Raw genomic sequence first — 26,958 nt, 5'->3', positions numbered from 1 at the left:
AGAGTTATCACCTGAGTCAGCAGAGCTCCTTACGTTTACAGCTACAGGTCATTTTATAGATGCCCAATACATGTTTTCACAAGTACTCACCTTTGAAGATTTTAGAGGCTCTGTGACAGAGCTTTACACATACTATCTGCATTACCTGCTCAGAAACAAAGAAGTGGTTCACCTCTTCCTGATATACCATAAGCCCTGTTTCCACAAAGCGATCCAGTTAAGTTAGGTTCGGTATAGTACCCATTTATTGGTGTTTCCACCATCAAAAGTTGGAATGGTACCAAAATAAGGTTTTTTTTTTATTACTGTGTCTTCTTCTTCTTTGAACTTAATTAATAGCTTTCTACACTGTGTTGGGCTGCTATGATGTCACACTATTTCTTAGCTGACGCAGCTATCTTCATCTGATAAATATGGTATGTACATTCACACATTCCTTTAAAATGGGCAAATAACCCCAAAATAGCTGTATTTGAAAAAACATGGCTGCATGGTCGTCTTTGCAAGCAGCCTATAAAGATCCTTACATACAATAAAAATAAGTTTTAATTTATTAATAAAATCTGGTTTTAAAAGTTAGGTTATAATTAAACAAACAATGGATAGATCTTGTACCCACTGACATGGGACCTTTTGGACAAATGCATCTGTTAAAGCAACATGACTGATTGACAACCAGCAATGTGTTAACAGTCAGGCAGGCTGCAGACAGACTGCGGGGACGTCATTCTTCCTGTGCCTCCAGAGTCATAAAAATAGAGTCGAGTTAATCCCTAGACTATGATACCTGGGCCACTGTTACCGCTGAAACCTGCCACACTCAGTTATTAGTCCAGAACATTTGCATACTATATTTAAATCTATAAGGTTTGTGTGGTTTTGTGTTGAACTGTTTAGAATTCAGACATGGCAACAAAATTCATGAGTAATATCTTTCATGGCTCCAGACACCTGCTGTTACTGTGAGACACATGTCTGCTTTCAGGCCAGTGGTTTCACTCACTATTTTAAGCATATTTTTTTTACAAGTAGTCTTCAGACTGACCGTAGACGAGTTGAAATGCTTCCTGTCCCCAGTTAGGATCATTAGCCTTTTTATTAGAGTTGAATGAATGCTAATTATTAATACAAGTGAACAGACTTTAAAGCATAACCTGATCAGGAGGACACAACGGTCTGATGTCCTGTGATGACTGTCATCAAGCTTTCTGGTGCCTGTACTTTACTTTTTCTAATCTCTTTACATTCACTTCCTTTCATTTATATTGAAATATTGTTCTTTTTACTTCAACACATTTTTAAGCCAAAGTTTACACTAACATTTTATGTAAATATAAAACAGCTGCACTTTCTCATGGTATTATAACTTATACTGTATAAATATATATATATATAATTTGCTCCACATGGACCAGAGCTTAAAACTAGATACAGTACATTATGTAAATTTAATCCACATTTGTCTAGGCTAGTGGAAGCCTTTTAACACAGTTACTATTTGAATAGGCTCCAGAGGCCAAATTATAAACACACAGACACCAGTGTTGATCTGGTCTTCTTGGCAACACTTTAAAAAGCGTCCTAAACTCTGATGAAGGGATCTTGTTGGTTGTTGTTAAATACATATCTTTATCGACTCCAGTGCATAACTTTCCAAAAAGAATAAACAGATACAGCAATCAAACTGTATTGATCAGACTTGACTATGCGTTGTAACCATATACAACTATTTGAAAAAACAAGGTAGATCAAGATGCCTTTTCCCAGACAGATGTTAGTGCTTTCAGACTTTCAGTGTGGAATAGGAAAATACATATTTATTAGTCTTAATTAGCCCCCACAGGTGAGCTGCAGACTCTTCTCTGTACTTCTACAACAACAGTCATAGCTTCATTGTTCTTGTCTATAGTAATGGCTTCTGTTCTTAAATATTATATGTTTTACATTAAAGACATTATTTTTTTTAACAATCTTTAAGAAACGTCACAATTAGAGTACTCTTATTTAGCACCTTAAAAGCAGACATAATGAAAAGGCTCATTGATTTTTGTTTTTACCCACCTTCCCTATTCAGTTTCAGCATTTTCAAAGAAACCAAAAACTCAGGAGGCAGAGGAGGGGTCTTCTGTGGTCTTTGAAGCAGAGACCGAGAAGCCTGATGCTAAAGTAAAATGGCAATGCAATTCTAAGGACATCACCAGCAGCGACAAATGTGTGATCAAAGCCGACGGAAACAAGCACTCACTCACTATAACAGCCCTTACCAAAGAAGATACCAATGCCTATGCAGTAATTGCTGGGGGGTCAAAGGTCAAGTTCGAGCTGAAGGTCATACCGATGCCAGGTGGGAGTCTTTGATGCTGCAGCTGTGTGTACGAGGTCTCTGCTTACACACCGGCTGAAGTGACGGGCACAGAACACAAAAAATAGAGCACTCACTGAGAAAGTCACTGAGGCTGTAAACTCTTAATGCACTGCATGTATTTGATGTTTCTGCACATGAACTCACCTTCTGCACTGTTCGACAGTACAGCACATTTCTGACACCACATTTCATGGTCTACCTTTACAAGTGTTTTCTCAAAAAGGAATAAGCTTATGGAAAATACAATGATTAGCTCTTGTCAAGTCTGAAGCGAACAAATCATGAATAAACAATCTTAAAGAAAGAGAATCAATTAGCCTTGGCTGGCTCTGGCCAAAGAACACAAAATCCACAGAGCAGTACTTCTTATTTTACAATTTCACATATGACATCCAAAAGTTAAAAAAAAACCCATCTTGTTGTTACTCAGGATCCAAATCCTTGTGCACAGCATTTTAAGGCCTGTGAATGGAGTTGTAAACAGCTTTAAAACAAAGACGTTTTCCTACCTGAGCCTTTGAATGCTTTGTACACAACCCTGGAGGAAACCTGGATATAAGCTATACAACTTTTAGCTTATTTGTTTGTTGGTTAGAACCTTTCATTCAAAGCAATGGGTGCTATGAATTTTCTAAATCTCATATTGTCCCTTTAATGAGCTGGACATTGGCAATCACTTGCTGGAATGACACTGTACAGCACTAGTGTGTATTGTGCTTAGTCTGAGTGCTAAGTGTGTCACAGAACAACATTTTTGCCATAAGTCTGTCAGTCTGACATGCTGAGGTGGTTTGCTTGGATTTGATAAGGTGGAAATAAATCTGAAGGAAAGGAAGCAGACTATTGGGCCCAGTGCACTGCACAAGACTGTCTGTGGCTCATATCATTGCAGCCCTTACTCTGTCTGCCTGCCGACCTTGACCCTCACTTGTCCAGCACATTATTTCCTCATGAGTAACCACCACTTGACGGGCTCTCAGGAAAGGCATTAGAGCTAGCTGATAACACATGGAAAACAAGTCAGCTGTCCAAAATGATAAGACATAAGAAATATTTGTACGATAAAAGTTTGTCAAAGAGTATTTCCCTCTGTCAGAGCTGAGTTTCACATAACATCATTAACATTAAATAATACAAATGACTTAGTTTTATAGAGTTTATGTCCTGGAACATAACATATTCACTTTTATTTCTTTTAAAAATGTCACTTAAGAAAATAAACTTCTTGATAGTGGGTTGGCCTAGTGGTAAGCTTGGGCTTCCCCTGTACAGAGGCTGTTGTCTTCAGAGAAGGTGGTCCAGGTTTGACTCCGACCTTCAGCTCCTCTCCTGCATGTCATTCCCCACTCTCTATTTTTCCAGGTTTTCTATCGACTGTCTTTTCTGAATAAAGGCATAAAAGCCCATAAACACATAAAAAAAAATGTAATCGCTTACTCGTGACTTATTATCTCTGTTGTGTTGGTGACACAGTGGCTCCAGTTGAGGCCCCCGCTAATGGATCCACGGAGCCCATTGTAGTACCAGAACAGACCCCTGCTGAACCGCTTGTAGAAGCCACCACAGAGGACCATACCGTCGCCCCAGCACCTGATGCTCCATCTGCTGAGGGTGAGTTAGTCAGTCCCTGTATTCATTCATTCCCTTTATTCTGTCATATTTCTGTGAGCTAAGTTTGGACATGCCAAATACATTACAGTTCATTAATACAAAGCTCAGTCGGTGTTAATATGCAGATACATCCCATAATCAGTTCAGTCGCTGTTAAATGAACATGTATGCTGAAAATGACATTTTCAGAGGCTCAGCCTCCTGACACCAGGCAGGACCTGACTGGCATCTTTTCAGAGAAACCTCAGAGTGGAGACGTCACTGTAGGTGAGAGGCATCAGTTCAAATGCAATACATTTGCTGAATTATTTGTGGCTGCAACATTTGTGCAATGGTCGGTTCAAGTCTTCTTCAAGTACAACATGAGTGTAACATGAGTAACAAATGAACAACCATTAAAACCAAAGCCACATTAGATATGGCAATAAAATACTATTCTGATGTGCAGGTGAAAACATCACGTTTGTGGCTAAAGTGAATGCTGAATCACTGCTGAAAAAGCCAACCATCAAATGGATCAAAGGGAAGTGGATGGACCTCGCCAGCAAGTCTGGAAAACACCTTCAGCTAAAGGAAACATATGACCGCAACACCAAGGTAGAACTATTTACTAACAAGGGGCATAGACATTAGCAGAAAATATCATCATATTATAATGTCTTGAAACATAATGTACGTGATTGTATCCCATAAATCAATGATAGCATAAAAACATCTCTCAATGATATTTATCTTTTATTACACATTCTAAAAAATTGCAAAATTACAATTATTTTCCTTTGAGGCAACAACAGGGTTTTGCAAACATTGTCATTCTCACCGCCTGTTTTGCAAACTCTTGCCTCACCAACTTTTCCTGATAACACAATGAACCTTACATCACCTTAGCGCTAATGCTGAATGGATATTTACCCAAGTGAAAGAGTGAAAGAAGATCTTACAAAGCAAAATAAGCTGGAAAAAGCTCTGACACACTCCCAGATCTAAAGCTCCCAAATCTGACATTAGAACATTCTAAATATGAAGCACATACTGTGTATCAGAAGGTTTTTTTAATCAAAGATGTCAGCCTCACTGTGTACCTCTGCTAACATCTCTCCTCATGCATGTGGTTGCAGGTGTATACATTTGAGATGCAAGTCATCGCAGCCAAGCCTAACTTTGCTGGAGCTTACAGGTGTGAGGTCACATCCAGGGACAAGTTTGACAGTTGTAACTTTGACTTGGCAGTACATGGTGAGCGCTTCTTTGTTTGTGTTGACTTGTTTTAATATTATTTTATGTATGTCTGACATTATAGTTTTAGTCAGTGGTATATATATTGTGTTTTATAATGGCTTTGGCCACTGCTGTGCTTTTCAGAGGCTCGTGCTGCTGAAGGTCTGGACATAAGAGCAGCTTTCAGGCGCACGTAAGTTTTACAAGTGGTGATTCATTTCCTTAAAACACTCAATACATTTAGTCTAATTCCAATTAATGATATGCTCGATTAGTTTACTTCTCTTAATATTAGTCTCTCATTAATTGGTTAACTGCTGGTCCTCTGACTCATTTCATCAGTAGTGTCTCACAGATTTAAAAGTCAACCTGTATTTTTTTTCCTACAGGGTTGAACTAAACGTTATGACTCACTGTAGATGTAGTTCCAGCTCCTGTTTCGCTTTAAATGTATTTCAAAACCACAACAGTGTCCTTTTTTAGTCACTGACAAGTTGTAACGTCCTAGTATCCTTATGAATGAATTACTGAAAACCCTTAGGTAATGTTAAAAAGTCCCTGGGTTCAAATCCGACCTGTGGCTCCTTTCCCTCTTTCTCTACTCTCCCTCTCCCCGATTTCTGACTCTACCCACTGTCCTATCTCTAAATAAAGACATAACAAGCCCAAAAATAATAATAATTATAATCTGAATTGAAACAATTATGCACAGAATAAACTGATGTCTGACCAGGATCTACTAAATATGTGAATGATACATAAAAAATGATCTATATTCTGTTCTGCTCAACCAAGTGTTTTATCATTTTGAAAGTAAATTTAAAAAAAGTTTGCTGAGACTTTTATCATGTGATTAAAAAATAAAATAAAATTACAGCATCAAATATTACTAATAATTTCCATATCACACTCTTCACTAGTCGCTAAATACATGTGTTCCAAGTCAGGGATACTTGAAAAATGTGAATTCTTGACTTCGCAATTTAACAGTCACTCTATAAACAGTAATGGTAATTCCTTATTAGGTTTAAGTAACAAAACAAATCTAAGACTTCACTTGGCATTGAATGTTTGTTATCAATTTGATCAGACGCAAAAGAAAGTAGCATCATTTAGTCATTTTTTAAAAGTTTTTAGCCATTTGATTTCAATGTTATTATCTTTTGCTCATTATGATTTAAGTTTTAAAAACAGGGGGAAAGTATCGACACATTTGCGCAAGGTCTGTGTTTAGTAACTTTCAATAACTGTGGAAATGCTAACCTATCAGGAGTGAAGCCAGTAAGAAGAAAGGTGGACAACTATCAAGGTAGTAAAGGGGTTTGTTGCAACAATGGAGGCTCCGATTCAAACTCTTAAGACTTCTGATTGTTATTGAACAGAGAAACCAGGATCACACACTCTTTGTCTCTTGTGTGGCCTGTTTCTTCTCTGCCTTCAAGTCAAACAGAAGAAGTGTTGTGGATGTGAAGCCTCCAATCTGCTGAATTTTGAGAGAATGACAAAGGATCAAAGACCAGAAGAGAGCTGATAGGACCCAGAATCAGACTCCTGGATGTAGTCCCTTACTCCAGTAGTCATTTTGTTAACCTTTGACTCAGGCAGATCTTGAGTTGTTGAGATGTATTAAACTGTTAAGTGTGATGTTCTGGCTGCAACCTTCAGCTCTCTCTGATCTCCTCCTGGGTCTCAATCAAAACAGCAGAGCCAGCTGCACAAACAGCTCCCCGGCAGAGTGAGATTTGACGGTGGTTTGATCGTGCTGAAAGTGCAGGATGTGCTAAGACACACAGGCTTTTCAGTTGTCGAGCTCTTCCACAGGGTTGCCACACAGAGGAAGCACAGCTTTGGTGTGTTGTAACTTCACCACATAAACCAAAGACTGAGCTTCTAATCCTGCTTTCGGATCAGAGACAGGAGACAAGTGCACAGTCAAACCTCTGCCCTTGTCTTTTTCTTTCATCCCACTGATTAGAGTCAAGCAGACCCTATGGTGACTGTTTTTTTCTTTAACCTTGAGTGTTTTGTATTCTTGCTTGGATGACTGCTGCTGCTCATGGCTCAAAGGAATAGTTTGCTATTTTTAGGGATAATCTGTATTTGCTTTCTTTTCATTGCTCAAATGATGAGATTGAGGTCACTCTTAGCTTAGCAAAACAGGACAGGAAGCACCTTGCCTGGCTCTCTTTAAAGCTTAGAAAAACAGGTGGCTCACACCTTAGTGGCTCATGTCAACCCCTCCTCCCAGTTTCATGCATGCCTCATTATCTACATTTGAAATTGATATTAAAATCAAATCAAATACATTCTACAGATAAAAGGTCAGGGATCAGGAATAGTCAGGAATGCTGAGTTGCTGTCTGTGTGTTAGCGTCTGTGTTTGACGATAGCAGCCTGGGTTGGTTACATAGGCCTACGTACATTTGTAGCTTACCAAAAACATCCCAACAGTGTTTTGCAGTTAGCTGTGTTATTCACCATATTAGCAGAGCAGCCATTCACCATTGGTGTCATACTCAATGTCTGATTGCTTTGCTACTTGCATTTCAGAAAAATGTAGGAAATCTGACAAATCATTATCTTTTCACTGCTTTTTGATTGACGAGTTACTTCTAGGGAGATAGTTGAAAGTGAAAATCAATTGAGGGGCTTTTTACACTATTCAGGTAGGCTTAAGACATCTTTGATAAATCATAGCTCAAAGATAATGCTAGCAATGCTAACAAAGGGTAATGTAAGCTAGCTAAGAGTTAGCTGACTCAAGGTAATGTTATCTAGGATTTGGGTGCGCTAACATTAGCTATTTTTACTTTTCTGACTGGCACCTTATAAGTAATACATTATGTTATTTTAGTCTGTTTACTATGTTATTATTACTGACTAAAGTAGTTATGCTGGTTAGCCTGTTGGTAGGCTACATACACCTACATCCTATATAACAACAACTTTTGTACGCTTTTGTTTCACTTTGTATTCAAAATATAAACAGTGTGTTATTAAGAGTTCCTAGTTGGCTATTAATTTTTTACTTTTTAGAGAGCCAGGCTTATTGAGTTTGCCTTCTGTGTTATGCAAAGCTAACTGACCCCAGCTTTGGTCCCATAGTTAGCTCATAAAATTAAAGAAGTATTGATATTTCCCACGTGTTGAACTGTTCCTTTGAGCATGGCAACACCTGTCTCTCCAGCACAACATCTGTCTGTTCATTCACAACTTTTATCATGAGTTCACTATTTCCCTTCAGTGTTTAAAAGTTGTTCCTATTCTATCACCTTTCACTTCTTCTCTGTTTAATCCAAGCCTGAATTTTCTTCCTGAATATTTGTATTGCATATGTACCCTGTGGTTTTATTGTGAACAAGCATTTTGGAGCAAGAGTTGACATGAAATGAATATTTGCCTCATAGTCTTGAAGTATGAATGTTTTTTATTCTCAACAAGCAATGCCTGTAGTTTTCACTCCTCTTTTTATTGGAAAGTCAGGTATCCCACTGTGATGTGTCTCATGTTTTGCTGCTGATTGATGATATTTCTGCAGTAGTACAGATGGAAAAGAAGACTCCGGAGAGCTGGATTTCAGTACTTTATTAAAAAAGAGGTGAGCAATCATGAAAGATATTCAATGATTTATGAGCTTTCATGAAATAGTACCAACCTTTAATTATGTGAACTCTGTCTCACTCTTATTTTCTGAACTATCCTGCGTCTTAAGAGAGTAAGTTACCTTCTGAAAATGAAATGTTGGAATAATCAGCTTTTCACCTAAAGGCTTGCTGCAGACTAATTCACTTACAATACACAATGATAAGCCAGGGCAGCGGTGCTTTCACTCTAAAGTTTCAATTAAAAATAAATCAATTGATTTTTGACATAGGGTCCTAAAAATCCAGTCCCCTTATCTAATTGCACTTAACAATCAAGTCATCCCATTTAGATGATTCATCTGTTCCACCTGAGCAGACTACAACACAACAGGTCTCTGGTCACAAAAATATCAAGGTTTTATGTCTGTTATGGTTCTTTGGTTATCTTAATGTTTTGGATCTCTTAGCAGTTCTTTTGAAATCTCTTTGAAGTTATTCCCTTTGTTGCCATCTTAGTTTTGCACATCTTTGTAGTTTCTTTGGTGTGTTTTTCTGGTTGTTCAGAGACTTTAAACAACAAATGTTTACAGCCACCTTAAAGGCTTCTGCACTTGGAACCACTGATCCCTCAGGGCCCTGGGCCTGTAGACCCAATCAGTATTTCATCCATACTGATGGAAAATACCTTTTTTGCCCTCTTAAAGGCCCTTCTCACTGACAACACAACAACAACTACACTTGTTTTATACCTATGAGGCACATTTCCCTAATGTCATTGATAGTTTCCCCTTACATTTTGAGTAAGGTTTTTGAGATTCTTAATCATTACTTCACCCTATGAGCCCTCTTCCTCTGACCCTTTCTAATTCTTACTTAAAAACACAAGTCAACTCCTCAGCACTTCAAAATCACTTCTGTGCATGTGCATGAGATGTAACACAATGAATGATGTCAGCATGGTTTTCATTGACCTGTTAATAAAGGCCTAAACTAGAAGACTTGCCTCTCTGCTGTTTAACCACTTGAAGTTGATGGATATTGAAATGCTTATTTCTAATATGCTGTTTGCTTTGCTGTTAAAATGTGGTGTTGTAACTTGTCTGGTTTGTTGTGCCTGGTGGGTTCTTCCTCTGATTGAGCAGCAGTTTCTTAAAATCCTCAAATCGGTAAGAAACTGATGACATGCTCTCCTAGTATTGCAGTGAACATTTCTTTGCCTGTATATACTGTATATATATATATATATATATATATATATATATATATATATATTTGTATATGTCTCCTCATTAAACTTATAATAGGATACTGCACTGATTTCCTTATCTCTATAATACATGCTGCACAATGAGTTTGAATGAAGAGTGAAATCTGTTATTTTGATTCTAAGTTTAAAAAGGTCCTTTTTGCTGAAACAAATTCTTCATTATACTTAAGTCATGTCGAGAAATGAAATGTAGCTAACTACGATGGACTATTATATAATGAGTATCTACAATTTAAATACAAATATCAGATATTATATCTCACTTTGGTACAGATTTATATTCTAATTTATTTGGGTGTTTTGACACTGAGGCATTTCTGTTTTCACTTGAATTCAGTACTGTGGGTGTTCTCAGACTCAAAGCCAGCAACTCATAAACAAGCTACAAATGAACAACAGATAGCAGATGCACACACACACACACACACACACACACACACACACACACACACACACACACACACACACACACACACACACACACACACACACACAGACACACACATACGCATGTGCGCACACATTAACAACCCTAATGACATTGTACTTGTAAACTCATGATTGATTGGAGATAACTGCAGACTCATGGCTGTTAGGTGATGGGCTGGGGTAAAAGAGTTACTGAGAGCACCTAGTGGACAGGTGTGGTAAGACACAGACTAATGAGAGCGTGACAGAGGAGGGAGACAGCCATACTGATTAAATTGAAGCAATACTATCACCTTTTAGGCCACACAGAATGAGGGTACTTATTACACTTGTAAACAGCTTTAGTATGGATGGATTAGAAAATCAATAGTGTTCATAATAAACCTACCTTTGTTTAGATGCCATAAATGAAAAAACGACATGTCAGCTTCTTCTATAACCTACTTCCTTCAAACCATGTGCATAATGTAAAGTGCACACTCTTGTGACTGGTCTTAACAATAGACCGTATGGTTTGAACAGAGCCGTACAGGTGAGCTCAGAACCGGACGTGGACGTGTGGGACATTCTCAGCCGAGCTCCTTCATCAGAATTTGAGAAGATTGCTTTTCAGCATGGCATTACTGACCTGAGAGGCATGTTGAAGAGACTGAAGAAGATGAAGAAAGAAGAGAAGAAAAGTGAAGGTTGGGGCAGCTTTCACAACAGACTGCACTTGATCTAATACTGGTAACATTTTGAACTGATATGATTGATTATTCTGTATCTTCTTTGTAAATTAGCTTTCCTCAAAAAGTTGGATCCTGCTTACCAAGTGTCAAAGGGACAAAAGATTAAAATGGCCATTGAAGTAGCAAATCCAGACATAGAGGTGAAATGGCTGAAGAACGGACAAGAAATTCAACCAACGGGAAGGTCAGAATAAACACACTTTACATTACATCATGAAGAATTCAACAAATACAGCACCAGTTATTGTTTAAGTATTGATGTTTTTCTTTATTTCTGCCCGTCTCTCTTATGCCTCCCTTATTTCATCAATATATGGACAAACTACCTCGTCATTTTATGGCATTGTTAGCAAGTAAGTGTTCAGCGGCAATAATGGATTGTTGATTCTTCTCGTCTTTTACTAAATCAAATTAGTTATTGCAATTTGATTCTTAAATTTAAAATACAAGCCTTTTGTCATTTAAAGTCTTAGTATGTGTGAAGCTTGCCTTGGTCTTTTTTAAAGGTACATCTTTGAAAGTGTTGGAAACATGCGTTACCTGACCATCAACCACTGCTCCTTGGCTGATGATGCAGCTTACTGCTGTGTGGTAGGAGAGGAGAAATGCACCACTGAGCTCTTTGTCAAAGGTATGTAAGGTTTAGAGGACATTTACAACATAGCATAGAACATGAATAGTCCGGACTATGAGATGCAGTTCAACCCTTCATTGTTGTTTATTTTGTGTAGAGCCTCCCGTCCTGATTGTGAAGAATCTGGAGGATCAGATGGTGATGAAAGGGGAGCGGGTGGAGCTGGAGTGTGAAGTGTCAGAGGAAGGGGCCAATGTGAAATGGTTAGATGTTCTTCTTCATAAAACAATGACCTTTTTGGATTGATATCATTTATTTCAGTCTAATAATATCCTAAAAGTAAAATAGTTTATTCGGCACTGTGCCAAACTAACTAATAAATCACAACAAAAATCGAGTGTTGTTAAGTGTGAAAATATGAAAAGAAGCTCAGTAATAGCTTCAATAAACTATGGCTGGATTGACTGACAGATGTTGAAAAGTGAAATTTGATTAATCAAATCAAGAAATGAATAATTCAAGTCCCCTCAAGTCTGAGATTTCTAACACCTTTTTTTTTGTTAAAGTCTATTTGAAACAAAAATAAATCAGGATTTGGTTGTTGATCCAATCAACGCACTTTGGCGATCAAACATCCATTCAAGCAATCAGCCACTCCAACATAAATTAGGTTGTATACAACATAAATTATGTTGGAGAATTTTAACAGCAGTCAGGTGAATCTCTGGTCTTTTTTGGCTCCCTGCAACCCCCCGTGTGATGTAACCTTCTCCATTAGAAGTCAGAGTCCTGGTCTGACCCACTGTAAATAACTGAACGAGTAAACAGTCTGTCTGTCAGGAAAGTCATAACTCACTGATTGTTGTCAAGGAGAAAACCAGCAAAACTTTAACCATAAAAGAGGATCTTTTTTTACCAGATGTTTTATGTTATCAAGTCTATATACAGTTATCTTTGAGCCCCCCCCCCCCCCCCCCCCCAAAAAAAAGCTTTACAGTATGTACATTACGTTTGACCTCAAAATGACGTCAGGTCATAACATTAGGCTTGACCAAGTTTGGCAGTGAGATGTATGACTTGGCTGCTTCATAAATAGCTATAGCACAGGTTAAACTATGATTTACTTGTAGCATAAAATTAAGTTAAATGTTAATGATTTTTCCCCCATTATAGTCAGGTAATGAGTGACAGGTGTAAAAAAGTATAAAACTGGAAGTGGGACTTTAAGTCTTCTATATATTTCAAGATTATTTGACGTCACTCTTACACAGTGTTCATTACTCACACACCCAGCAGATGGCATTTGAGTTTGTCATGTCCACACACCAGGCGCTATCTCTGTGACGGACAGAAGCTGTAAATTATCACCTCAAGGAAAAGGTCACATCAGCATTTCATCAAGTCCCGTGTGACCTTTTATCTGAAGGGGAAAGTTGCTGCAAACGCTCATGCGCAGAACAATTTTCTTGGAACAGAGGGCAAAAAAGATCTATATGTTGGACTGAAAGTCAAACGATTAATAATGAAGCTGAGATAAATTTAACATTGCACGAGTTGAGCGGCGTCATGAGCTCAAGTCTACACAGCTGATTGCACAATATGAGTAATAACTCCAATACACTAACATTCATAAGCCTATCATGTGCACCACTTCTTTCGGAGAATTCAATCATATTTCTGGTCCATGTCAGGATGTTTGTTTGTTACATATTTTATAGTATAGGCCGAGCTCAGGGTCTGTTCACTGGTTACAAAGCTTTTAATCAAATCTGTATTGAGCAAAGAGAGCTAGCTTATATATTAACATGAAAATAAATCAATTACTTTAAAAGCAGGAGTTTGAAACTCTGCTTGTATTATATTAGCGGTTAACTTTTTTATTATAATATTTATGATTTAATTTCCATGCAGGGAGAAGGATGGTGTTGAATTAACAAGAGATGAGTCGTTCAAGTATCGCTTCAAAAAAGATGGCTGCAAACACGTCCTGATTATCAACGAGGCCACAAAGGAGGACTGTGGTCACTACAAGGTTAAAACGAATGGCGGCGAGTCAGTGGCTGAGCTCCTGGTGCAGGGTGAGTGCTGGGTACAGTATGAAACATTTTTATCATTGATATACACTCCAAGCACACATTCTCATGCCGAACCAGTAGTCATGTGGCCTTGTCTCTCTTGGCATGCTGTCTATCTTTGGGATCTCTTGCCCACATCATTCTGCCAAGGTTGCCGCAGCGACACAAGTCCACATGCCAGCTAAAGTTAGAAGACATGGACCATATTTCACCTGAAGGGCACGAGTTTGCTCAAGTGTCCCAGTTTCTGTCTTTGGTGTTTCGTTTCACTTGTCATTGTTTTCCCTGTTGTTGTTTTGTTGAACAACAAAACAACAACAGGTGAAATCTTATTTGTCACACTTTTTATTTGATAGTTGCTATAGCATCACCTGCAATCAAAAGGAAAACAAAGCGGGGAATTTAGTTGACAACAACAACGAGAACAGACTGTGATTCACAGCGATTTTATTTTAAGAATCAGTTTATATTTCATATAAAACTTAAGACTACAGGGAAACAACACTGAAGAATAAAATGTCTACATATAATATAATCTGCAAACCTGTAGAGTATGTTATGCAAGGTGCCAAGAGCATCAGACAAAATCACATTTAATTGTACATTAGTAAATCTAAAGATCATTCGCTTGTTGTCAAAATTTGTTTTGTTAGCATGAGACAAGCGAAATGGGTTCACGTCATATGAAAATATCACCATGGTGTTTTTGTACAGTAAACTGAATGCACAGCGGCTGAAGATATTTTTGAAAACAAAGCGTGTATATTTTTTGTAGAAGTTTCACTACCATTTTTTTCCAAAGTTCAGTTTTTGTTTCTAGTACTGTATCACTTGACTACCCTTTTTATATTAATAATAACATATGGTTATTTTGTCTTTCTTCAAAATGTCCATTTCCTGTCCCAGTAACACATACATTTAAGCACCAGTGGAACATGTAAGTACAGGCCATGGTTACTGAATCAAACAGTGAAAGTAGACGGCTTGAAGGAGAGTGTTGTGTTACACAAAGTACCCTACTCTATATTGGAATTTAAACTATATATGCCTGAAACTCTTTTAACAGTTAACATAACTTCCTTTTAGATTTTTTTTAAATAAATATTTCCATTACAGATTATGTCATGGTTAAAAAATAGATTTAATGTCTAGATGATAGAGCTTCAAAAGATGTGACATGTGCCCCTCAGTGTTTTCATGTGGCATGTTTTGCAGGTGAACGTTAAGAACTCTTGTAATTTCAATTCACAGGTGTTCTAGAAATGACGGATGGGGACGATTCAAACTCTTTGGCACATGGACGTAGGCAAAAATAAATAGATCAATAAAAAACCCAACTAGCTATGTACCCCTTCTTTCATTCCCCTTTTTTATACCATCCAGTAACCATTTCATCATAGCAACATCAGCTCACAGAGCAATAGGATTCATTATGAACAAAAACAAACCTCATCAATGTGTGCTTCTAATTTGACATTTTCTGTGTTCTGTTGTGTAAGCAATAATTCTGTAGACTTGTAACTATTTGTGATATATAATCATATACATATATATATATATATATAATATATGATTATATACGTTCACTTTTACATATAGTCACGTGTGTCATATGTATGTGTGTCTCAGGGTCGGTTGTGTAAATTTAAACCTCGTCTTGGCTCCTGCTCTCAGTCCAGTGTAGTTTATCTGGCTGTTAATCGAACACACACCCTGCCAAGAAAACCAGCTGTCGCGTGCAGCAGAGATCAACACCTCACTCCGCAGCAGAACCCCCATTATAATACCATTCCCACCTTACTCGCCCACCCAATGAGCTGAGATCGAAATCTCCTGTAACCTTTACAGGGAGCGTGGTGTGAGTTATGGTGCCTGGATTACAGTATATTTTGAGATCATTTCAACAACTCCCCTGCACATTATTTTATTGTCATTTACAGTTTTAGCCTGAAACTCCTGCATCTGCTCTTCACATCCTCCCACTTTATTTTCTACTATAAAACCAATTAGTTATTCCCTTTGTACCTGTTGCTAAGATACAACACACAAAGGCCTCCCAAATATAATAATCATTTCATGCCCGAACATATTAGTACCATATTATCCTTGTATTATCATCATCATCATCTTATTCCCACCCCTTCAATTGAAGTCTGGAGGCCTCTGTGGTTTTCCTGATCTGCTCTCTGAGACTTTGTTTTTTTCCCACCGTGCAGAGAAAGAACTGGAGGTGTACCAGAGCATCGCAGACCTCTCCGTAAAGGCAAAGGATCAGGCGGTCTTTAAGTGTGAGGTGTCAGATGAGAACGTGAGGGGGACGTGGTACAAGAATGGTGTGGAAGTAAAACCAGACGCCAGAATAAATATCACACATATTGGAAGGTGAGAGCAACTTTCGTGCATGTGTAACATGTGCATGTATCCAATTACAGCATTAGGTCAACTTTTAAAAAAATGTCCTCCTCTGCAGAAACCACAAACTGACCATCGATGAGGTCAAACCAGAGGATGAGGGAGACTACACTTTTGTGCCTGATGGCCACGCCTTCAACCTATCTGCCAAACTCAATTTCTTGGGTATCATTTAACATTTTTACTCTTTACACTTTAAAATGACAAATCTATAATGCCTCAACCACTAAAGCAACCTGTATTTTTTTCCTAGAGGTGAAGATTGATTACGTCCCCCGCCAAGGTACCAACAGCCATCCTCTCCTGTAGCATTCAGACTGAACAAGTGAATCCATTGCCCAGTTTAATGATTTCTGTCACTGTCTAAGATCCACCTAAAATCCACCTGGACTGTATGGGTCGCACTGCTGAGTCAACCATCGTGGTGGTAGCTGGCAACAAACTACGCCTGGACGTCCCGATCACTGGAGACCCGGCTCCCACAGTGGTCTGGACCAAAGCAGAGAAGGTAAAACAGATCAATACCCTTCTGTTGTCAATCAGGCTTCACGTCCATCTTCTGATATATGACAACCATCCAGAGTGCAGTCGGTAAGGTCTGAGATGTAAGGCTGATTTGCTATTTAAAAAAGGTTTAAAAGCTTTACTAATACGGTAAAATTCTGGAAAATGTGTGCAGTTTTAATACGATACAAGCTGATGAGATTATACTCTTCTCAATTAACATTTAAGTATAAAAAGCATCTTTCAGGAGCACATGTCTGGCTTGGATTTTAAGATGTTTTATAGGTACAATAGGTACAATATTGCTTGATTTAATGCATCTTACTGGTGTGCTGATATTTAAGTTGAGAAGACAGAGAGGTCAAATTTTGGCCTCTCTCTTCTCTTCGGCTTTTACCGCTTTGCTCTGCTCAAATGTAGGCTAGTTCTGTAATACCTGACGAAGAGGAGAGAGGAGGGTCGACTTCCTCTTGGACCCTGAACGGTGGGGACGTAAGTGTGCATGCCTCTTGAAAATGCTGTGTAGCAGTGGCATCATGCTTTTTTAACTTCTCTCAGTTGAACTATCCATCACCTCTTTGTACTTGACACCAAAGAAAGCAACCAAATCATCTGAGGAGTACATGTAGCCAGTAGAGAAGCTGTCGTCTTCACATATTTACCCCTTTCATATAAAATCAATTTTATTACCACATGAATGGTCAGAAGACAATGCACGCAGCCATTAAAAAACAAACAAAAAACGATTTTGCAACTCAATGCTGAACAGGTTGTGTTTTTGTGTTGATTTCCTGCTTTACAGCCCTTCAGAAAGAACAGGCTGCAGCAGTAACAATTACAAACACATGCAAACCAATACATGCAAAGCAGCTTCACCAGTGGTTATCCCTGTATGTTTGGTTTGCTGTTAGTAAGAACAAACCTCTAGGAGCAAGTCAGAAACTGCATGAGTTGTTGTCAGCATTGGGCCGTGTCAATAAGGTAAGAGCATGTTCTGAATCCTCCTGCACACAGAAGCAGCTCAGACAAAACTGGTAGGTAAGTATATCTTTGGATAGTTTCTAATGGTATAATGGGTGAAATTATCTTTGGGGTAGATGCTGAAATAGATCTTTTTACAGCTACATAAAAATGAAAGGGAAAATCAACAGGCATGTTTGGTATGGGTACAGGTAAGTGTCTTCCCTGGAAAGCACACCTAGAGTTCACTTTATTAGGTCAAACCATGGTAAATATTGAAATATTTTTTCTTACTGAATGTTTCACATGAGGTTGTTCTAGTCATATATATCTGTTCATACAATTTAAACAAAAATGTTCACATGCATAATCATAAAGGAGGCTGAAGAAATGTACATCAACACCTCTGCATTAGGAAGGAACTCCTGGAACTTAATTTCGGACTCCAGCACTAGTCCTACTTTTTGCACGAGGACATCTGAAGTTGAGTGTTCAAATATTGTTGGCTTGAACAGCAGAATCTGCATAGTGTTCTTCCTCCGTCTCCACTCTCAGTAAGCCGAAAAATTGCTATGGATGCAATTTTTGTGAAATGCTGTTGTTCTGGATCATGGATTAACCATTTTTTTGACTTGAAATAAAGAAAAACATGTTCTCTTGTTGAAAGTCTTAAAAATAGATTTCTGTTTTACTGATCACACCAGATTCCATCCTTCATGATCCCCATCAATCCTCAGTATGATGCGTTGATCAGTATCTGGTATTCCTTGATCTCGTATTTTCACCTTGATTCATTTGTTAAAGTTTTTAAAGACACTATCTGCATGCTGGCATGACACTCACTCTCTTACACACTTTATGAAATAATGAGACAAAACTATTGATTTTATTTCTCCTAATAATGACAAAAAAGATTGATGATTACCATATAACATTTGAAAAATCACAGACAAACACGGCTGCTCATCATGTTCATGACTTAAATATGACTCTTTTACATGAACTGTATCAGCGTCTCCACTGACAACATGTCAGTCAGTTTAGAAGACAGCAGACTTAGCAGAGGATACTTGACTCAGGAGTAATCCAGTTACTTAATTCTAGTTTTTTCGTTGAACAGGTGGTCACAGACGGAGATGGCAGGGTCCATGTTGAAACCACTAAAGGACACTGCATCTTCACCATTGAGGGGGCCGAGAGGCAGGATGAGGGGATCTATTCCGTCGTGGTTCGAAACCCGGCTGGAGAGGACACAGCAGATATCAATGTGAAAGTTGTTGGTAAGACAAAAATAAAACAGAGAATACCAAAGCTGCAACTAAAAATGTAAAACATCCCATCATGTAGGTACTAATTCTTAAAACGAATTGATTTTTTTCCCTGCAGATGTTCCTGATCCTCCACAGGCTGTGAAAATCCTCAGTGTGGGAGAGGACTCCTGTGTAGTTCAGTGGGATCCCCCTCTGTTTGACGGAGGCAAGCCAATTATTGGTAAGAGAGACCCAAACAACAAATTAAAATTCCTATCTAGTTTAAAATATTTAGAAACCTTTTAGGTTATCCACCTGTATCATCCTGATAAACTAAACACCTTTTTATTTGATTTTACCTCTCAGGTTACGTGCTGGAGCGAAAGAAGACAAAGAGCTACAGGTGGATGAGACTTAACTTTGACCCTTATCCTGAAACGACCTTTGAGGCTAAGAGGATGATTGAAGGAGTGCCATACGAGATGCGAGTCTATGCTGTAAACGGTATCGGCATGTCTCGTAACAGTCCGGCCTCGCAGCCTTTCGTGCCAGTTGGTGAGTCTGAAAGCAGCTCCCCATCCCACTCATTGCAATTCAGAATCACTTTAAGACATTTACTCTGCTGCATGTTTCATGAAAGCAGCTGTTTCTATTCAGGAGATCATGAATTTATCATTAGATTAAAAGCTTGGTACACTCCAGTTTTATGATGTTGATAGATGGGTTATCTGGATGAGTGATGGCTGATGTTTATTGTTTATTATTACTCTGGGGTCGTGTCATGCCTGGTCTGGAAGGTTTCGCTGAGGTCATGCCGCCTGGTTGACTCGTGTTCCTGACAGGTCTGGGGTCATGTTTGGCTGTTTATTTGTTGGAATCCGAGAAGTCTGTGTATTGTAAATGGAATAAAAATACAGTTCTACGGGTAATTTCTTAGTATTGTCAGGCATGGGAGTGTATTCAAGTTAATGATGAGTCTTCTTACGCCGAGCAGAGGCCGTTGACCACGGTTAGCCAGAGTTTTCTGTCCTGAGCATTCTTTTGCAGTTGTTTTTCCGTGTTAGTTAGCTCTTTTTGATGTCAGTCTCGAGATGTCTGCGCCAGCTGTTCTTGGGTCGGCCTCTCTTTGGGCCGGCCCCTCCTTCTTGTGCCTTGGTGTGTTCCATCTGAGGTGATACAGCTAAAGCTCTGGCAGTGCAGGTTTTTCCTTGAGCACTATTTTGTTGTACTTGTAAAAGTGTAGTCTGATTTTGTTCAATAATATTTTCTAACTCTCAAAAGGCTCTCAAAAGTATCAAAAGCAAAAAAGCAAAACCAGAGGTGTACAGGTGTGTTATGATAGTACACCACAATTTTACAGATTTCTTTCATCCATATCTTTCTATGGTCAAAGGTCAAGGTCCCTGTGACCTCATGTCCGTCACACTGCACTTCTGACAGAAATTCAAGTTGAAAGAAACATCTTCAAACAGGCAAAAATATCCACTTAAACTCAAGAATGAACTAATCAGAATTGGCTGTGAGGCTTCTAAACACTTTTTTAAACATATTTTAACAGGATAAAACGAAGGTAAAGATCAACATTATAATATTCAAGAAAAAATTATTCCTGTCTTGTTCTTGTGAATGTAACTCGTCTCTGTGTACTGTTGGAGTACCAAAGTTTCAGTTTTTATTTTTTAATAAATTAATATTTCCATTTTGTCCCTCCCCTTTTACAAATCCGAGATCTGCTACTTCACCACCCTGACAGCGTAAAATAAGCCAGAGGCTCAGGTTCGTATTGTTTCTTAGTTGGCCACTGATATTTTAACTCCCCTCTCATTCTCCACTTGTTGATTTAAGAGGGAGCATCATTGTATCCAGATGGCCAAAAGCTTGTAAGGCATCTGATTAGGAAACAATCTGTGGCATCCCTCTCTATAAATAATGGCCCAGGAGCCCTTGGCTCTGCTGGGACCAGCTGCTGAACACAGGGGGGTTCATGCTACTGTTGAGGCTGCTGCAGAGGAAGCATTGTTGACACTTTAGCGAAGAAGAGAACAAGAGCCTGTAAGTGTGTTCAAAGACAGAATGAGAGGTTAGAGCAGAGTTCGGAAGAAGAGAGGGACACAAAGACCAGCTTCACTCAGCACCAGGAGAGAGAAACACCCAGGGAGAATGACGAAGCCTAAACTTCCCAAGACTGCGGAGAAGAAACCAGCAGAGGAGACGCCAGCTGACGCTAAAGTGGAGGTGGAAACTAACAAGACTGACGCAGAGGCGCCTCTATCTCCTCCTGAGTCAGAAGCTGGCAGTGAACCAGCTCCAGAAGTCCCTGCAGAGGCCGCCCCAGGTGGGGATGATGGAGCCCCAGCTGAGACTGAGACACCACCTGTAGAAGAAGGTGTCCCCCCAACAGAAAATGTTCCCCCTGCAGAGGAGACCCCTGTTGAGCCTGTTCCTGCTGCTGAACCAGAACCAGAGCCTGAGCCTGAACCTCCTGCTAGTAGGCATTCTTCTTTGAGAGATTTTTATTATGATGTAGGTTTTAAACTCAGAAATAAGGTTAAATTGCCTTCTTACTTCCACCCCCTGATTGTTGTTGATGTGAGTTGAAAAGCTATTTGCTTTTTTAAAACACAACGGAGTAGGATTTACTCTGAGTGTCTTTTGAAACAATCTCTGCTGCTGTGACTTCTACAACAAGAGGAAACCATTGACCCCTGACCTATGTTTCTGTCATTTCTCCTGCGGTGTATACTTAGCCGTGTCGTGTGACGTGGAGCCCCTTGACCTCAGTGACGATGGGGCCACAATTAAAATACAACACCTCTCAGTTTGTCCTCGTAATGTCAGCAGGTTGTTGAAACATGAACAATTTATGGTTGACCAAATATTTTCTCAGAGCAGTCAAGAGATGATCTCTGATGTCATTCGAAATAACTCTTCACTGGTACACTTCAGCATGCGCAACCAGTGATGTAATGCTGTTTATGGTAAACATAGGTTAACCCGAGAGAGAGATATAGCTTTAAGTAGGGGTTTGTGAATTTATCGCAGAGCTAGCTGCCCGTTATGATCAAAAAGTACTTTTTGTGTGAAGATATTTCATGCTGTGCTTGTTTAAAACCAAACTGCTCGACTATTAAAACTGAAATTGATCCAAGATCTTTGCAGTTAACACTTAAAATAAGAGCTTAGTCATTTCATTATTTCATCATCTAACTGACTCGTATTTACTGAGTTTGCCAGGTGAATCATTTGTGACATTTTCAAATGTGTCATCCAAAATAATGTCTTGTAGTTTAAAGTTTAATGAAACTAAACTGATGGTGCAGTCATCCCCACATGGGAGTTTAGTCATCCCTCTTACCATCCTGTTTCAAAAAACAGTCGGCTTCTAGATAAGAGAAGTAGAGCTCCCGAATCCCAAAGCTGAATACATTTATTATAAAACTGCTCCATCACTTTCCTTTATGATAAAAACACAACTTTTTAGTTTCAGGAAGCTCAAATGTGTTTTGAGATTAACAGTTTGCTTTTGGACTTTGTGTGTTGACATTTGTGGGAAGCAGCTGATGAATCAAAATCTATTAATGTGAGATTAAATCACGTCATTTTAGTCCTGAGAGACAAACAGCACAGCAGACACACTGACTTCCTCCCAGCAGCAGGTCACTCAGACAGCTCATGTTCCCCAGGATGACATCAGCAGGCTTATAGACTGATAGACTGTTTTGATTACTGAAAACACAAACAGAAACATTTGTTCTAGAAATAAAGTTATTGAATAAGGACCAGGATTAAGACGTCTTTTGTTCTCATTATATTCTCATTTATATCACCTTAAGTAATTAAAGTGTTCACCTTACATCTTTCTTAATGTTAAACATGTATGTTTAACATTACTGTTACTGTGTTAATTTCAATTCCCAAACTGAAAGTCATTTCCTGTAGGCCACTACTGCATAACTTTGTGTAGACAGAATCCGTCTATGCCAGGCCCTAAAAGCAGCAAGAACAAATGCTAGGTTTGTCAAATAACTATCCTATCCTATTGTCTCAAAAACCAGACAAATCAAATCACTTTCTGCATTAGAACCCTTTTTAACTTACTCTCTCTGTAGGTTCTCAGTCATCCAGTTCATGGTAAATTCAAAGCTGCAACAAACTTGCTAACTTGACAGCATTTCTGTCCCTCTGAGGCAAGTGAAAGTTAAAAGTCTGTTTTCATGCTGCTCCTTGTGCTCTGTGGTTCTTTACAAGAGATGAATACTGTCTTCAATGTTTCCTTTCTGAGACAGTCATCTGGTCCTCATTAGTAAGAAGAAGGAAACTACAGGTGATACTTTTGTTTAATGATGTAAAAAGCTGTGTTTGCTTATATAAGCATTTCTCAAATCCAAAACTTATTTTCATTTTTGTTATCTCTTTGTGATGAGCCCAAGTCAAATGTGTTCTCAGCCTTTATTTAACGGTGGTTCCTGAATATACTGTATGTAACATCAAGCTAAGATGAGCTGCTTTAGTGAACTAGTAGAAAGCACATTTTAAAAAATATACAAAGCTACAAAGGTTTACAAGGGTTTTTGTTACTCTACATCTTTTGTTATTTTTAAATCAGGGTTATCCACTTGTTCAGTCCTTCATTGTAAATGTAATTTTCATTAATGCTCTAACTGACTAACAAGCTCATTTATGTGCTCTCTGTCTCACCCTCAGCTCCTACAAGTGAGCCCATCGGACTGTGCGTGGAGGACATCAGCGACACCTCCATCTCTCTGAAGTGGCGTCCGCCTGAGAGGATCGGCTCATCTGAACTCGAGGGTTATGGGGTCGAGTACTGCAAGGAGGGCAGTAAGTGCTGATGCCACTGACCTGCATGCTTTGATAAGGAGGATTTTTTTTTAATAGCCTATATCGTTAAAAGTTTTTAACCATCAATCATGATTAACCACAGTGTTGTTTCCTGGTCACAGCCGATGAGTGGATTCCAGCCATTCAGGGTCTGACTGATAGGACAGTGATGGTCGTCAGAGGCCTCACTACTGGAGACAAGCTGCAGTTCCGTGTGCGAGCCTACAACATGGCGGGACCCAGTGCTCCCACAACCTTGGCTCAACCTGTCACCATCAGAGAGATAATGCGTCCGTTTTTATTAATTTTATTGTTGATGTCCCTTTACTACTGCTCTCCATCTTGTCCTTAATGAGACATGACAACCATGAATCTCATTCAACCAAATACATTGAATAAGTCCCCCTTAGATTTTGAGCTGCTCATATTTGTCGGTCCCTATCATGCTTCTTTTTTGTGTGTCTTGTCTTTTACAGAACGTCCTAAAATTTGGCTTCCCAGAAACCTCCGGCAGACTCTCATCAAGAAAGTTGGAGACACTGTGAACATCGTGATACCTTTCCAGGTGCAGAAAACACAAAGCTGACTCATTCAGACATCTACAACCTACTCCAAATGATATTTAATTAATCAGAATTCTCCTGTTATGTCTTTATACAGAATAAACTCGAGAGTTGGATATGAACTATCCACAAAAAACAAGCTTCTTTTTACTTGCTACTTATTTAAAAACCTAGGAATTTTGTGAGGTAGTTAACATGAGAAGGGCTCTGTTTGCAATTATTTTGTATACCCTTATCACACATTGACATTTTTTAATTATCTAAAATGCAACAAAACGGTGTCAGAGAAAAGGCAACACTCCGACCTTGCTTACATAGGAATATTTATTGTGTCAAGTTGGCATGTTGATAGCAGCTGAGAGACAGATATCTTTGACATGCAGCTACTGTCCAAACCACAGCATGAGCACAGTTTGATTCACACCACACAGGCGTTACACCAGCCAGAGGTCTCCAACTGAAACAGCTCACACACAAAGGTGTCACAATCGTCAACTGAATTCACTCTCTACATCACAGTGAAAATGGACGCAGACATGCATAGTTATTGATTATTGACAACTTGATAAAATAAACAAATATTGTAATGCTATTAACAATTTTTTTATCTGGACATTAACAGTCCTATGAGCAATGGGAAGACCGTTAGGTCTTGGAGATTTTTCTGGACCCAAGTATTGTATTGAAAGACTGAACAGAATGCTATAGAAAGTCAGGGCATGTTCCCTTAAAAATAAGTTTTAATGGGTTATGGATTGTCTGTGAATGCTCTTCAACTATAAAAAACTAATCCTTTAAAACTGTCAAAAGGCATTTTAAACTGAAATACCTTCCTTTGTCATTTCCGGTCTGCAGGGTAAACCCCGGCCAAAGGTCACATGGAGCAAAGACGGGGAGCCTCTCAGCTCATCATTTGCCAGTGTGAGAAACAGCGAGGTGGATACGATCCTCTTCATCCGTAAGACAGAAAGGAAACACTCGGGGAAGTACAACCTCCAGGTGGAGATTGAGAATGTGGAAGACACAGCGAGTATCATGCTGCAGATTGTTGGTAAGCAGGACCAAACACGAGCAGAGCTTCTGTGGGTATTAAGAAGAACGAATATAATCACAGTAAACAGCAATCATCCTATTCACTCTTACCTTAGAGTACTGCCTGCACAGAGCTAATCATATTTCTGCTCTGTAGATCTCCCCGGGCCGCCTGAGGGCCTTAAGATCGTGGATGTCTGGGGTTTTAATGTGGCACTCGAGTGGAAGCCGCCTAAGGACAATGGAAACTGTGAAATATCTGGATACTGCATTCAGAAAGCTGACAAGAAGACCATGGTGAGAAACTACTGAATTAGAGCCTAACAACAATAAATGTGAATGAGACCAAGAGACTGTCAGACTGAGTGTGAGTGTTTGCATGTTGCAACACTGCATAGACATTTGACCCCGAGTTTGTCACTGTCTGTGTCGCCTTAATACAGCCATGGGTAGTCCACTGCCATCTGGGTTAACACATAATTAGTCACAGACCCAAGATCTGCAGATCAGTCAGGTCAAGATCCCAATACAAAGAGACACTTACCAACATGACTTGTGAAAAATATGTCATCTCCTCAGAGGAAGGCAGTCGTCTCCATGTCATAATTAAAGCTGATAGTGTCTTGTTCACTGACACAGATTCATTGCATGACTTACATTTTGACCGGAGCTGATCTGAGCCCACATTTTTGAACCTTCCTCTTCTGTCATGATGAACAGGTGTCTGAAAATGTTTGAGGATAAATGCTGCATGGACACAGAGGAACATTTTAGCCTCGCTCCCTTGTGACTAATATACTACAATCAGCTTCCTCAGCAGCAAAAGTGATGCATTATGGGCTGGTTGGCAAAAGCTCCAACTGGCACCATCCTCCAACCCGCGAGCTTCCAAATTCGAGCAAGAATGTCCTAATCTTATCCTTGCATCCATGACCTGGTGCAGATTGTCTGTGCTGTGACGCAGGGCCATTGTTCTGCGGATGGTTCACGTTTCACTGTGGTCATTATTAGATCAAATTAATTTAACTTGCATCTTTATATAGAGAGTGCAGGGACGTTGATCATCATGTTCCCAATAACAATGTTCTGTGTACCTGTGAGATGTCAGACAGCAGATGATAGATATAAAAGTGACAGGGGAACATAATGCTTGAGTCTATACAGATCCTATTTGATTATTCTTTACCTGCACATAAGCTGGCGGTTGTAAAATCCAAAAAGTGATATTTCTACATTATTATTGTAGGAAGTTATTTGTCATATTTCCTCGTCATTTTTCACCGACCTGTAAACATCAGCCATTTTTTTTATTGTAAAAGTGAATCTGACATGTTTTTGTGTTGTATCCGTCATCTGAAGGAGTGGTACACAGTCTACGATCAGTACAGGCGAACACACTGTGTGGCGTCTGACCTCATCATGGGGAATGAGTACGTCTTCAGAGCCTTCGCCATCAACCTGGTGGGTCTCAGCCTGGACCCCTGCGACACTAAGGACAGCGCCTACATCCAGAAAACAGGTGGGCTCTGACTGCACCTTGATAA

The 26,958-nt window shown here is 39.2% G+C and overlaps 1 protein-coding gene across 1 annotated transcript in view; it reads left to right on the top strand.

Annotated features, from left to right (window-relative positions):
• Nucleotides 1-26,958, top strand: part of mybpc3 (myosin binding protein C3) — a 30,794-nt gene that overhangs the window by 1,271 nt on the left and 2,565 nt on the right. The window contains exons 2-27 of the mRNA XM_065952872.1: nt 2,075-2,344; nt 3,839-3,976; nt 4,166-4,243; nt 4,425-4,573; nt 5,095-5,212; nt 5,339-5,387; nt 8,733-8,792; nt 10,997-11,160; nt 11,257-11,389; nt 11,556-11,558; nt 11,712-11,836; nt 11,937-12,042; nt 13,691-13,857; nt 16,071-16,236; nt 16,325-16,431; nt 16,520-16,549; nt 16,635-16,774; nt 18,851-19,010; nt 19,117-19,221; nt 19,347-19,535; nt 23,685-23,819; nt 23,942-24,109; nt 24,296-24,384; nt 25,238-25,433; nt 25,572-25,711; nt 26,774-26,933. Coding sequence (XP_065808944.1) covers nt 2,075-2,344; nt 3,839-3,976; nt 4,166-4,243; nt 4,425-4,573; nt 5,095-5,212; nt 5,339-5,387; nt 8,733-8,792; nt 10,997-11,160; nt 11,257-11,389; nt 11,556-11,558; nt 11,712-11,836; nt 11,937-12,042; nt 13,691-13,857; nt 16,071-16,236; nt 16,325-16,431; nt 16,520-16,549; nt 16,635-16,774; nt 18,851-19,010; nt 19,117-19,221; nt 19,347-19,535; nt 23,685-23,819; nt 23,942-24,109; nt 24,296-24,384; nt 25,238-25,433; nt 25,572-25,711; nt 26,774-26,933 — 3,345 coding nt within the window. The remainder of the gene's footprint in view (nt 1-2,074; nt 2,345-3,838; nt 3,977-4,165; nt 4,244-4,424; nt 4,574-5,094; nt 5,213-5,338; nt 5,388-8,732; nt 8,793-10,996; nt 11,161-11,256; nt 11,390-11,555; nt 11,559-11,711; nt 11,837-11,936; nt 12,043-13,690; nt 13,858-16,070; nt 16,237-16,324; nt 16,432-16,519; nt 16,550-16,634; nt 16,775-18,850; nt 19,011-19,116; nt 19,222-19,346; nt 19,536-23,684; nt 23,820-23,941; nt 24,110-24,295; nt 24,385-25,237; nt 25,434-25,571; nt 25,712-26,773; nt 26,934-26,958) is intronic.

Source organism: Labrus bergylta, chromosome 3, assembly GCF_963930695.1.
Source record: "Labrus bergylta chromosome 3, fLabBer1.1, whole genome shotgun sequence".
Lineage (NCBI taxonomy): Eukaryota > Metazoa > Chordata > Actinopteri > Labriformes > Labridae > Labrus > Labrus bergylta.
This window is presented reverse-complemented; position numbering and strand designations above follow the sequence as displayed.